General features: G+C 38.7%; 1 protein-coding gene across 11 annotated transcripts in view; it reads left to right on the top strand.

The window, feature by feature from the left end:
- Window positions 1-13,937, top strand: part of LOC106136212 (sodium/potassium-transporting ATPase subunit alpha) — a 53,156-nt gene that overhangs the window by 34,879 nt on the left and 4,340 nt on the right. For 2 of the 11 annotated variants that reach the window (XM_060949346.1, XM_060949349.1), the window contains 13 exons: window positions 471-551; window positions 842-973; window positions 1,217-1,387; window positions 1,685-1,906; window positions 3,190-3,408; window positions 5,228-5,408; window positions 5,796-6,053; window positions 6,427-6,776; window positions 7,046-7,297; window positions 7,552-7,763; window positions 8,184-8,367; window positions 8,803-9,018; window positions 11,095-11,189. In XM_060949346.1, coding sequence (XP_060805329.1) covers window positions 471-551; window positions 842-973; window positions 1,217-1,387; window positions 1,685-1,906; window positions 3,190-3,408; window positions 5,228-5,408; window positions 5,796-6,053; window positions 6,427-6,776; window positions 7,046-7,297; window positions 7,552-7,763; window positions 8,184-8,367; window positions 8,803-9,018; window positions 11,095-11,189 — 2,573 coding nt within the window. Of the gene's footprint in view, window positions 1-470; window positions 552-841; window positions 974-1,216; window positions 1,388-1,684; window positions 1,907-3,189; window positions 3,409-5,227; window positions 5,409-5,795; window positions 6,054-6,426; window positions 6,777-7,045; window positions 7,298-7,551; window positions 7,764-8,183; window positions 8,368-8,802; window positions 9,019-9,881; window positions 9,977-11,094; window positions 11,190-12,218; window positions 12,314-13,937 lie in introns of all 11 variants that reach the window. The other 9 variants (XM_060949347.1, XM_060949350.1, XM_060949354.1 and 6 more) reach the window with 7 other exon arrangements.

Raw genomic sequence — 13,937 nt, 5'->3', positions numbered from 1 at the left:
TAGTGCACATTTAGCAAGGTCTCCGTGGTCGTGCTTACCGCTTTACAATTCCCCCTTTGAATTATCCACAGTATCACTACTCTCAGAGCACGTTCAGTATTATAGCTCTTTTGTACTTCCTTTATACCTTTATATAGCTCAGGATGTTTCCTATTAAAGTCATTTGTGTGAACAGCTTCCTATTTTACATGTGTTAATCTACAGGTTTGCAGTGTATTAAAATCATTTACAACTTTTTATTTAGCATTTTCCTTACAATTTCTTTTGTCACTTTCGCATCGATATTGCATGAATCTGTATGATTTTCAATTACATACTTTTGTTCGATGATTGATTATTTTAGTCTTGTTTCGTTGGATTCGTGATCACGATCATGCAATATCGTCGCGTGCCACGATCACCATCATCCATGATGCATGGCCAGTAAGGCCGCCTAGTAGAATGTGTCTAGCCCCTAGTTGTGTTTGCAGCATGGCCGTACCGACTCGTACCGCGTCGCCACCATCGGACCCATTAAGGACGATAATAGGACCGCTGACGGACAGTACAAGGTTTTTATTTACATTACCATCTTTCATTTGATTTTCTCGAGTGACGATCGAAGCCGGCTGCCAGTGTATGATGCGGTTTTTCTATTGTCACTTGCATGGTGCATGGTTGTTGCATTATTTTGCTATCATCTGTATTGAATAAGTCCAATTATACCAATTATATATCTTTTTTAAAGCAGCATCGTCATAGGTGCATATTGGATTCGTGTAACAAGCTTAATGGTGGTTGAAACTGGGTTTTCATGCTTGTAATTGTTCGTGTTTAATATTCTTTGTTCGTATGATTACAGACACGCCGAAAACCCCCCGCGAAAAAACGGAAAGCAGGAGACTTAGATGATCTCAAACAGGAGTTGGACATCGATTTCCATAAAGTAACACCCGAAGAACTTTACCAAAGATTTCAAACACATCCCGAAAACGTAAGTAAAATGACCCTTCACATATTTAACAGTAGGAATTAGAAGGAATTAAATTATTCGCGATTACAGAAAAGCCGCCTAGTGACACAAAATATGTTGCTAAGTCGAGATTTTTTTTACCCTTATTGTAACCGCTATCTTTGTAAATCTTCAATTTCCTTAAGACCGAGTAAGAGTCATTGTCATCATTGTTTTTGGGAAAAAATATACATCATATCTAAAGTCATTTTTCTGTTTTTTCAGGGCCTTAGTCATGCAAAAGCGAAAGAAAACCTCGAAAGGGACGGTCCAAACGCACTCACGCCGCCAAAACAAACGCCTGAATGGGTGAAGTTTTGTAAAAACCTGTTCGGTGGATTCGCGTTATTACTTTGGATTGGTGCTATACTATGCTTTATTGCCTATGGAATTCAGGTGAGAGTTACTACCAAATGTATTTTTATAGATTTTCAGGTTTGATCGTCATCCGCCGGAAATCCAGCAAAAGCATTAAGTTTCCACTCACTATATTTTCATAACGATCATATGATTATTTGATTGATTGAGAATCGTTACGCTATCTTACAGACTACTTTTAATTAAATACAAACAATAATTCCCACACAAGCTTTTCTCTTAGATTTTTATCACTAAAAGCTTAACTATTATTAACTGGTTAAAAATACACTTCAGATAACGAATAAAAATAAAAACCAATACATTTTGTTACAGGCGAGTACTGTTGAAGAGCCAGCGGACGACAATCTTTATCTGGGCATCGTGTTAGCGGCCGTGGTGATCGTGACAGGCATATTCTCGTACTACCAGGAGAGCAAGTCCTCGAAGATCATGGAGTCGTTCAAAAACATGGTGCCACAGTTCGCGACCGTCATTCGAGAGGGGGAGAAACTGACTCTGCGCGCTGAGGACTTGGTGCTTGGTGATATTGTTGAGGTAAGAATACCTAGTGATAGTCTATGCCGTATGGTACCGGCACTTTAATATAATGAGATCACTTCATCTCTTTCCTATGGATGCCGTAATAGCCACTAAGGGAGACATTCTATTACAGTGTAACTTTTACCATGATTTATTAAAGGTTAGGTTCCCATGCAAATATTGTATAAGTTAGACGGAGTCGCCTCATATAATAATCCTGACTTATCCAATCCAGTATCATGGTCAAAAAGAATAAGTTCGTTGGTTATATACAAGAAGCGACTCTCACCTGATCTCCTTGTCGATATGGAATAGTTTTTTTTTTAATTGGGTTAGATTACCCATACTAAAAACACAATATGTCGCGTCGATTCCATATCGATCGTGCATTTATTATTGTGTGTCAATCCCAAACTTGAACCATATTGAAGTGACCTAGATAAAATACAGGTTAATATTCTCTTTATAGACGCAATATCTGGCAATTGGCATAACAATGAAGTCACCTATTATGATTACTTTTAATGTCACGTATAATTTGAATATTTCTAGAACAAATGACGATAACCCAACTGTAGCAATAGCAACTGTCAAATCTCTAGTGTTGCACAACCAACATTTTTGTTACAAAAATGTAGTCAGTTTTCATGCACGTCCATTCGGTCAGCCAGCCAGCAATTAGAATCTGGGGTGGGAGGGGGCGTGTCACCCCTTCTGATCGTTAGTATGAGTATCTTTTGACATAAAATACTACACATTATTTCATTACGACGTAATTTACTAGCTTCAACGCTAGTTAGGTTTTTCATTGCGTGTCATATCGTATTAAATAATTCGTGAAGTGTAAGCTTACACGCGCGACGTGGCCTTTAGAAATATGAGGTGTAAAGATCTCGCTTATTTTTAGTGGGGATTAAGCCGAAAAGGAGGAAAATATTTAGATTATATTTTTTATTTGATGAAAAATCTAAGCGCCAAGTAATGCTTCAGCATATTGTGTCGTAGTTTCGATAAATACGTACCAAATACCGATTATATTTTTAAGAACACGGCGTATTTCCTTTATGTCATATGATTTATCGGTAGTGTTCTAAGTTTAATTTCAAATCTTGAATTTGCATAATTTGTGTGAAAATAGATCCTGCACGTCGCTGTCGATAGCCACATTAAATAATGATGACAAGGTTATTTTAATCGTAGGTAAAATTCTTCAACTAAGGGACTCTAGCCTTTCCTGTCATAAAGATCGTTTCATGTCCCTGAAAGCCTTATAAAAACTAATTATATTTTCATCGTAGGTGAAATTCGGCGACCGTATCCCGGCCGACATTCGTATCATCGAGGCGCGCGGCTTCAAAGTGGACAACTCCAGCTTGACCGGCGAGTCGGAACCCCAATCACGAGGCTCGGACTTCACCAACGAGAACCCACTGGAAACTAAGAACCTGGCCTTTTTCTCCACCAACGCTGTCGAGGGCACCGCCAAGGGAATCGTCATTTGCTGCGGAGATAATACGGTGAGATTTCTATTTTGCGTGACATTTCCCGGCACGTTTTTGATCTCCTGTCATGATGGAAATATAACTATTTCTGTTTGGCTCGGATTTTGAATGTTAATCTATATAAATATTTATTACGAGTATAAAATGAAAGTTTATCTGAGTATACCCAAAACACAAGTCTTTTGTATCTTGATGCTAGGCTAGCACAATAAGCCCATTTTTATGGTATATATCTTTATTTTAAGTGGGGATAACTGTAGCTTGACTAATAATGTAGTTGAGCTGCTGAAACTCTGTGAAGAAAAATTACATTATTTTATAAAACAATTCTGATATATCTTTCACCAATCTGCATTCCCTAAAAACTAATCAGCATATTGTTGAATTCCATTAGCAAATAGAGTCATAACCCAACAAACATTTAGGCGACGATTAGAGCTTATTTTGTTACTTAGTGGGCTACAAAGGCATTACAGTAGCAGCACTTATGACTATTGGCGATAAAGTGGCGTACCAAGTAACGTATATCACTTCTACTTATAATACAGAGTTACAAGCGCGACAATTAGGCGAGCTTAAAGGTTATGGATGTTTTATGGCAAATCTTAACACTGTTGTACATGCACAGCATTTTGTGTTATAGCTTTAAGTGAATCTTAGAACTATAAGATCTAAATAAGAATAAGAATTAGTTACTACCTCCAAAAGTGCTATGCAGGTGATATTAAACTCTTTACAAGAACCTAAAGTTGCACAATAGCGTTAATAAGCGCTACCAGCCTTACAATGGTGTTTATTTAATCTTATATAGAACCAAATGCTTGAAGTTATACAAAACTCTCTTGCATTACCTTAAGTCAAATAGGAGTATAATTTTTCGCTATAACAGATCCTCTAGCGTCTATTGTTACTTTTTTGTGACTAAAGGTAAAGTAATAGCGCTTAAGGTCACTACTGTATTTCTTATATTGACTACTAGTTTTTTACAATGGCGTCGCAACCAAAATAAACAAAATTTGTTGTAAATACGCGGAAAAGTTTTCAGTAAATAGACAACATACATCGGGCGCTCGAATTATTTGCCAATAAATATGTAACATATTCACAGTGTACTTCCCTTCGCAGCAAAAATATGCTTCCTTTCGCACCATACAATATCACTTTTTTTTGTTTAATATAAAAATCATTAGTCGTAAACTTATAGCCATTGAAAATAAAATTATTTATTATTAGATCACAAAATTAGTTTAATTATTTTGAATAGCGTTCAGACCGTTACAAAACACCTATTTACCTCCCTTATAGCGCTTGAAAATATAATTAACGCCTTTGTATCTCTACTGTACCGCTTAAGGAGTCAGTTGACGCTTATTTACCCCTCTTGTATCGCTAAGAGATCCTGTTACCGCTATAATAACTTTCTTATAGCACTGATTGTACCTCTTAGCCAATTACCATAACTCTTGTATACCGTCATTATACAACCTTGAGTAATTTAAAAATTGTGCCTAATTCGGGGGTAAAGTAGGGTTAGAGCGCGCTCTAACACTAATTTGTTACACCCATAAACCACTTTAGAATCTAGTTAGCGCTTTTATAGACTTATTATAAATCTTACTTTAGCGCCTAATTGTTACTTGGGAAATTATTTGTACTCGTACGACGACTTGCGTGTCTATAAAACATATACATCTATGTTTTCTGCATACTCTGTGTAATATGTTAAGTATGTATGATGCCTAGCGCTTGAAGGATAAATCATTGAGGTGTCGGTTACAGTTTTCTCGGAACTATTCGTAATACTTGTTATATATGTTTTATAATTGTTTGACAGGTAATGGGCCGTATCGCCGGTCTCGCTTCTGGCCTGGACACTGGAGAGACTCCCATCGCGAAGGAGATCCACCATTTCATCCACCTGATCACGGGCGTGGCCGTCTTCCTCGGAGTAACCTTCTTCGTCATCGCCTTCATTCTCGGCTACCATTGGCTGGACGCTGTTATTTTCCTTATTGGTTAGTATTTTATATAAAAATTTAATTGAACCTTTAAGTTTTCTACGAGTTAGCCTTAAGAAAAGAAAAACTTTCAAATATGAGCATTTTTTTACAACCATATTGAGTGAGTCTTTAAGTCTTTATCTCTTTAACTGACACGCTAATGTTGGAGTTTTTAAACTTCACCGCTTCTCACCGATTTACATCACAAATAACAGAAGACACCTTTAATCATCAAACTAAAAACGATAAAAAAAACACGGCAGCTTATAAACATATTCAATACCACCACTTTCAATTTACAAAACAATATTGACTACTAGACTAAAGATACTGTTTAAATCAATGAACATTTCCTCTTACAAGACAAATCCACTATTGACTCTTACCATAACTCCCGTATAGGTATCATCGTCGCCAACGTGCCCGAAGGCTTGCTGGCCACCGTCACCGTCTGCCTGACCCTGACTGCCAAACGGATGGCCTCCAAGAACTGCCTGGTTAAGAATCTAGAAGCCGTCGAGACTCTGGGCTCCACTTCCACTATCTGCTCGGACAAGACCGGAACGCTGACTCAGAACAGGATGACAGTGGCTCACATGTGGTTCGACAATCAAATCATCGAGGCTGACACCACTGAGGACCAGTCCGGAGTACAGTATGGTGAGTAAATTGGTTTTTGTTGCATAGGAAATAGTGATCAATAAGGCTGTGGTGTTTCGAGAAATCATTCACTGGCTGGAAATAAATTGTGAGAAAAGATTTAGAAAAGTTTTTGTGGTTGTTTGCCTGCAAGATTTAATCGTATGAATTGGTGGAGTAGTCCTATTCTACCCAGCCGGAAACCGAACGGCCATTGTGATGTTACCGTGTTACTATTACTCTCCTAAAGTTAGAACGAAATAGGAGTAACTCATATCGGAGCACAAGTTAATTTCGTTTATCTTTTCCTAAGTTAGCTAAAGTTGTTCCTAACATAGGTAGTTTTACATATAGCTTTAATCTAACATTTCTAACTGGCAACATTTTCCCCCAGACCGCACCAGCCCCGGATTCAAGGCGCTCGCCAAAATCGCTACTCTCTGCAACCGCGCCGAGTTCAAAGGCGGCCAGGACGGCGTGCCCATACTGAAGAAGGAAGTTGCCGGCGACGCTTCCGAAGCAGCCCTACTTAAATGCATGGAGTTGGCCCTCGGTGACGTGCTGTCGATCAGAAAGAGGAATAAGAAAGCGTGCGAGATTCCGTTCAACTCGACGAACAAGTACCAGGTCTCGATTCATGAGAGCGACGACCCTAGCGACCCGCGACACTTGCTCGTGATGAAGGGAGCCCCGGAGAGGATCTTGGAACGGTGCAGCACCATCTTCATCGGTGGAAAGGAGAAGGTATGCTTTTTTGGTCACAATCGTAAAATATTTATTTAAATAATTGAGGTTTTAAAAGAGCATGATAAGTGACATGTCATTATAAGGTTTGATAATATTTAGGGTTTAATATGCTTCACATTAAGCTACTTTGGGAATAAGAAAACCTATTTTCCATGCCATTTTGACAGTCAGCTAAATTATTTTTTTAGTATCCCGCAAGAAATTTCTCTTTTTGTCACTTATTTGCACCTATATTTCTTATAACTAATTGCCTTTTAAATCACCAGGTTTTGGACGAAGAAATGAAGGAAGCTTTCAACAACGCATACCTCGAACTCGGCGGTCTCGGAGAGCGAGTGCTCGGTTTCTGCGACCTCCAGCTGCCTTCGGACAAGTACCCCATCGGCTACAAGTTCAACACCGACGACCCCAACTTCCCCCTGGACAACTTGAGATTCGTGGGCCTCATGAGCATGATCGACCCTCCCAGAGCGGCTGTACCCGATGCTGTGGCTAAATGCAGATCTGCTGGTATCAAGGTGAGATTTTAATACATACGAATTTAAAAAAATGAGAACTTCCCTTTGTTGCACATCCACATCCGAGACCACGACGAAAATGTCTTTGTGTCAAAGCTATGTAAATATGTAATTAACAGCATACCTCTCCTAGACAGCTGATCGACGATGGCTCTATTGTCTAACTATCATAATTAAAACTTGGTCAAAAATTAACCTTTCTTTTTATTGCTTGTAACATTAAGTTCACTCATCACCTCTGTATTCTTCACCAGGTCATCATGGTGACCGGCGATCACCCGATCACAGCGAAGGCCATTGCCAAATCCGTCGGCATCATCTCCGAAGGGAACGAGACTGTTGAAGATATCGCTGCTCGTCTTAACATTCCGGTGTCCGAAGTGAACCCACGTGAGGCCAAAGCGGCAGTCGTGCACGGAACTGAGCTCAGGGAACTCAACTCTGACCAATTGGATGAGATCCTCAAGTAAGTCTTTGGAACTAGAAAGAACTGGAGAATTGCTTCAACTTTGTATTATTTGAAATAAATCCGCGAAAAGCTGTGAGAGTTTGATGAGACTCTCAAATGAGTTTCTTGAATTCTTCAACAAACTCTTTTACTTCTTCTAAAAAAAATATATAAAAATAATTTCTCCCTTAAGCACTGCATAAGGAGATCCTCCAAAACAATTCTCTAAAATGGTGCGATCACGTTGTCAAACTGAGCTTGAGGAAGCCGAAGACCAGAAAAAGTGGAGAAAAAAAAATGTTAGGCTCCCAAAAATTTTTTGATGAGGGTGCTACTGGGAATTGGCAAAAATAACAGAATGAGGGGCCGCCAAGCCGAAAAACTCACAAACTAGTTCTGCTAAGGAAAAAAATTATAATGATATTTTATTTTATCCAGATACCACACGGAAATCGTATTCGCCCGCACGTCCCCGCAACAGAAGCTGATCATCGTGGAAGGTTGTCAACGCCTGGGCGCCATCGTGGCTGTCACCGGAGACGGTGTCAACGACTCTCCCGCTCTGAAGAAGGCTGATATTGGAGTTGCCATGGGTATCGCTGGCTCTGATGTGTCCAAGCAGGTAAGACATCTATACTAGATAGCAGCTCTTCATCTTGAGAAGTCAACAACGCTTGGCTGCCACTAAAGACAGTTTCAACGACTCCCGCTCTGAAAAAGGTTGGTATCGGAGTGGCTCTGACTAAGAAGTCAACTTCGCATGGGCGCACTCACTGCTATCACCGCAGACATAGGGAGTGGTTATAAGCGTCGGTGGATTCGATATGCCCAAGCAATTGAGACACTTTTTTGCTATGGTGGCTAATCATCTTTAGAGATCACCAACATTTGGTCGCCGTAGTGGCTGTCTCCAGATACACATTTACCATTTTAGACAATCTATTGAGACAAATTCTTTGTCATTATTAATCTTGACTTGTTTACATAAATTTAGGATATATTATTAATACTGCATATAATCGAATTAGTACTTATATAAAAAAATATCTTTACCCAGGCTGCCGACATGATCCTCCTCGACGACAACTTCGCTTCCATCGTGACTGGCGTAGAGGAAGGCCGGCTGATCTTCGACAACCTGAAGAAGTCCATCGCCTACACCCTCACGTCGAACATTCCAGAAATATCCCCCTTCCTCGCCTTCATCCTGTGCGATATCCCGCTACCCCTCGGCACTGTCACTATCCTGTGTATCGATCTTGGAACTGACATGGTAAGTTCTTTTTATAGATATTTTACTATTGATAATGTGAAAGGGTTAGCAGCGAAACTGCCTTTTGACTGCTGTTGTAAAGTTTTCAAATTTCAACAAAATGGCTGAGAAACATTAAGGTCTATTTTTCATGGTATTATGATGATGCATTGTCACAGAATTATTGGAATTTTAACCTTGTCACGGACGGATAAGGTTTAGTATAGTTCCGTGCTATACGATTGAACATGACATAGTTCGGACGCTAGCACTTCGTGATGTACCTACTGTATGTAATATGTGAGTCATTTATCGAAGATTTAGGTAATAACGTGTATTTAAAGAAAGAGAAGACAATCACCCAGTGACAATTGAACTTTATTTTTTTTCTCTATATATAAATAGGTATACATGTCTTAGCCAGATTCGCTGCTAAATTATTGAGAATTTATGTTACAGTGATCTATCAGAATGGACTAGAATACTCTTCTGTTATATTTTCTAAACAATGAGTATATGATCAAAATGTAGTAACATAAATTGTCTTATGAACATTCAATTGAATTGAAATGAATAAAATTGTTATAATTTAAAAATGTTAATCATAAGTTATCAATGTTACCTAATCTATCATAGCTGTCATTGAGATTGCTCAATATATCTTCATATCACGTCTTTTGTCCCTTTGAGGTAGACAGAGAATCAACACACATCAAAAATCTGTTTTATTTGGCTTTTTAGATCATGAGAACATTGTCTCCTCAAAATAAGTAACAAAAATAAAAGAAATGAGTTACAAAATCGAATGACAGTTACCAAAATATTTTCCTTAGCCCAACAGGTGGTGATCCTACAATGTTATATTTACAAGTTATTGATACTAGGTGCCCGCGATTGCGTTGGCGTACGAAGAAGCCGAGGCGGACATTATGAAACGCCCGCCTAGGAATCCATTTTGCGACAAACTAGTCAATGAGAGGTCTCTATACAGCCATGATTGTTAAATAACCTCTAACTGGTTTTCAGCTCATTGGTCGCTGTTGTCTCGATATCGTGACAGTGGCTGTTTTACTCATGTGCCTTATTTTATATGAGGTTTGCACGTATTGAGTTCGAATATTTGAAGGGTTCGAGTACGATAACTGATAAACTTTTCCCAGTAAACATGTTTTAAATTTTTTTTTGTTATAATCGAGCATATGGAACTGCAATCTGGGGTATTTTTTATTACGCTATAAGAGAACGTAATGTTAAGAGACCCGTGACATTTCAATTTACGTATGTTTCATTAGTAAAAGTCTGTCAGACGTCTTGGCTGGATCAACCTTTTAATATTTGAACTTAAGTTGTACGCGCCTTATATAATCATGAGACATAGCCATTGAATGTTGTGATAATGAAGCTTTGTTATGTAAAATACTAATAATATAAATAACGAGATGAAATAATGTTTTGTCGTGCTGGCTACTAATCCAGATTTATAACAGTGTGTATTCGAGACCAGATTGTAATGTATGGAACGGAGTGGTTTAGTTTTAGAATGATTGGCATTACTTGTTAATTTAATTTGTAATGTCTGATTATGCGGAGTTACGGACTGGACGCGGTGACGGCATCCCCGAGGGTGTAACGAACTCGATGTTATTTAGTAGACAAACACAACACACTGATGTTACCACAGTCACCTTCATATCATCCCATTATCATCCGTTCAGTTTAAAAACATTCACCGTGGGGCCATCGACAATTCGACTCTACCGCATACTCATTCATGGTCGAATTTTAAGTTCCATAAACAAATCCCGACGAAGTCATCTCTCATGATCAACATTTTGTGTTATCGATTTATTTTTCTAACATAATTTTAAGAATTCCAAGTAGTTGCAAGCATGCGCTACCGACACATTGCCGTGTTGGGTATTGAGACCTCCGAGGTAGTGGCGTGTGATTGCAATGTCTTGCTAAATGTTTGATGTTGTACACATGTGATGACTGCGCACCACGCTTCCGGCCGAGCGATGTCGGAGCGGCTCGAGCGCTCGCGCCGCTCGTTCCGCTCGCTCGCTCGTTTCGCTCACATCGCTAGTGTTTGTGTAGGTGCCCGCCATTTCCCTGGCCTACGAGGAGGCCGAATCTGACATAATGAAGCGACAGCCGCGTAATCCTTTCACTGATAAACTAGTTAACGAGAGGTAAAACATGACGAGTGACGCCCGCACTCGTTCAACAATTATATTATTTCTATCCGCTATCTTGCTTGCTACCACGTGTTAGTCTTCAATATTAAGGTTTGGTTGTTGCCTGCAGTGTGTGGACGGTGTCCTGTACCACCTAGTGAGGATATTGAAGGCGACGTTCGCACCGCTCAAACTTGCCTTGCGTTGTCTTTTACATTTTCTTATTAACGACTCTCTTCCTTTAACCGTATGTAGCTTGGTGTTGCGATGGAACAACGGGTATTGCGGTACCCCGCAGACCCCTTGGTCCATGTGTGTGGTTTTTGTATCTCAGTTTTGATGTGGTTTCGGAAGGTAAGTGTTCGATGTCTCCCTGTCTCTGTCTATCGAGCATGCACAACGACTTCTTTCAAGTTTCCGCTTACTAATCAAATGTTAGTGCCTGTGTCCGGTGTTGCCATAATTGTGCTGACGAGCGCCCTCTACATCTGATTAGCGAGTGTTTTCCTTATATTGTATTGTTTATCGTATATTATTGTTTTACGTTATTTGTTACCTCTCATGATCGCCATGTACACCACACAATATTCTCGACACGACTCATCATCTTGCCACCCTCGCCAGCTTCATCACAAACAAAATCGTATATATCACTGCTAGGATAGACTTCTTATCTTTTTATATAAGTACTCTTACAGGTATACTGACACGATTTGTATTACATATATACTTATATGTAAAAAAATATGACGCTATAGGGCTTATTTGTAACTTCTGTCACTAGTTTAGTTATTTCAAGTTTTGACTTTACTAAGAAAGGTATCGCTAGTAATTTTTATATTGAAATCACGCTAATTTTTCTATCTTATCATCTATCTAGCTATTATTATAAGTAAACATATGTCTAGTGATACGATTTGTTTTGACGAGACGCTAGTTGTAGTAAGCGTCGTGGAGGTGGCCCTGTGGGGCGGCGTGCGTATATTTATTATGTATAAGTGGTTAGCGACGATGTTGGTGTCTGATTGCTTGGTGTTACCGAAGGTGCCTGCTATATCATTGGCGTACGAGGCGCCCGAGTCCGATATCATGAAGCGGCAGCCGCGGGACCCTTACCGCGACAACCTCGTCAACAGAAGGTTGGCTTCGCACCTTGCAACCGCCGCGCATTGCCGGCAACGCTTTCTAGTTCATTTGGGTGTCAACGCAATGGCCCACTTTCAAATCGTGGACGCTTGATATCTTTATATGGTGGAGAGTGGGAAAATGCATGACTTATAGTCCTTGCAATACACGAGCGCTTAGTCTATTCACGAGTATATTGATACGCCTATAGCGTTTTAATTTGAATATCCTAAATTTGTTTTTATGATCGCTAAATTACATTAGAATTTTTCTAACGAGCGTTCATGAATTGCACTCTATACTATTGGGAAAATTTATTACTATATAAAAGCATATAAGGATATCTTGCGTGGTGTTCGCTGAATTAGGGCAACACCAATACGATACTTTGAACAGTGAGGCTAGTTGTGAATCAGCAATTGGGATCAATTTAATCGTTTTGATGTGGAAGAGTGATAAAAAACACGTATGAAATAGCACTAAGCAATTGGCTTTTGTCTTTCGGGTCAATTCAATGATAAATTCAATTATTAATTTCGTTTTTTTCATAGAATCAGTTGTACACATTAAAGAAAGTAAGTAATAACAATAAAATACTTATGAAAACCTGAACAAAGTCTTTAAATACAAAATAAATATACAAAGATCTAAATTAGTGATGCTTTCTTATAAATTTTTAAATATTAACTTCATTTTACTATTTTTTACAAATTGCAATAGTTTCAAAGGATTCTGCCTCTATCTTTGCCATAGAACATAGTGATTAGCGATTAATCTATCTTTAACTTTCACTCTTCCATATTTCGAAAATAGTGAGAAAAAAGTTGACGAAAGCAATGCACGTTTAGTAACAAAAGAAGGAAGTATTTAGTACTCGTAGCAGCGCACTAGTCTGTGTGGAGTTGTTCGTATTAGTTTAGCGTCATAGACAAAATTATATCACCCACCTTGTTGTAGGCCGGTCACATACATACAGAATCTAGTATTCCGTAAAATCGATTTGAAATATCGAACACAATAAATTTAAAAAAAATCTATGGATTGACCACATCAATGCAGCTTTTTTTCGTTCGGATTTCCGCACGGAAAAGAATTGTATGTATGCGGAAAGTCCAAAGATATGATTGAATTTACTGGGTTCGGTATGCTGAATCGTTTTGTCGGATTCATGGTTCCGTACGAATGTGAAGGGCCTTAAAGGAATGTTGTAGGTGACATGAAGCATACAGTGATAGTCCATATAGTTGTTAAAAACGGTATATTTTTTATAAGCGTAAATAATATAATATATAGAATTATTTAGTCTATGTAGTATATTGGCACAATTAAGGCTGTAGTTGTCACAGGCTTTCCCTCACTTACACTACACGCTAGCCCCGGTCTGGTCATCTTTTATTGCTGAAAATACAATAACATTTGAAAATATTTGGCATTCTTAATTACTAAATGAGATTTTTCTGCAATTTTTAAAAAATTGGGTAATTATGAAACTCCACTTAATTGAAATAAATAGAGGATTTGTTTAATTTAATTTGTGAAGGCGCGATAGCTAATATAAACTTCAAAAATAATCGATAACGGGATAATCAGTAATGTAAAGATAACCAAAGATGGGGGCCTTGAAGCAATCTTTTTATG

This window comes from Amyelois transitella, chromosome 18 (genome assembly GCF_032362555.1).
Source record: "Amyelois transitella isolate CPQ chromosome 18, ilAmyTran1.1, whole genome shotgun sequence".
Classification (NCBI taxonomy): domain Eukaryota; kingdom Metazoa; phylum Arthropoda; class Insecta; order Lepidoptera; family Pyralidae; genus Amyelois; species Amyelois transitella.
The sequence above is the reverse complement of the archived record's forward strand: the minus strand, read 5'-3'. Positions and strand labels throughout refer to the sequence as shown.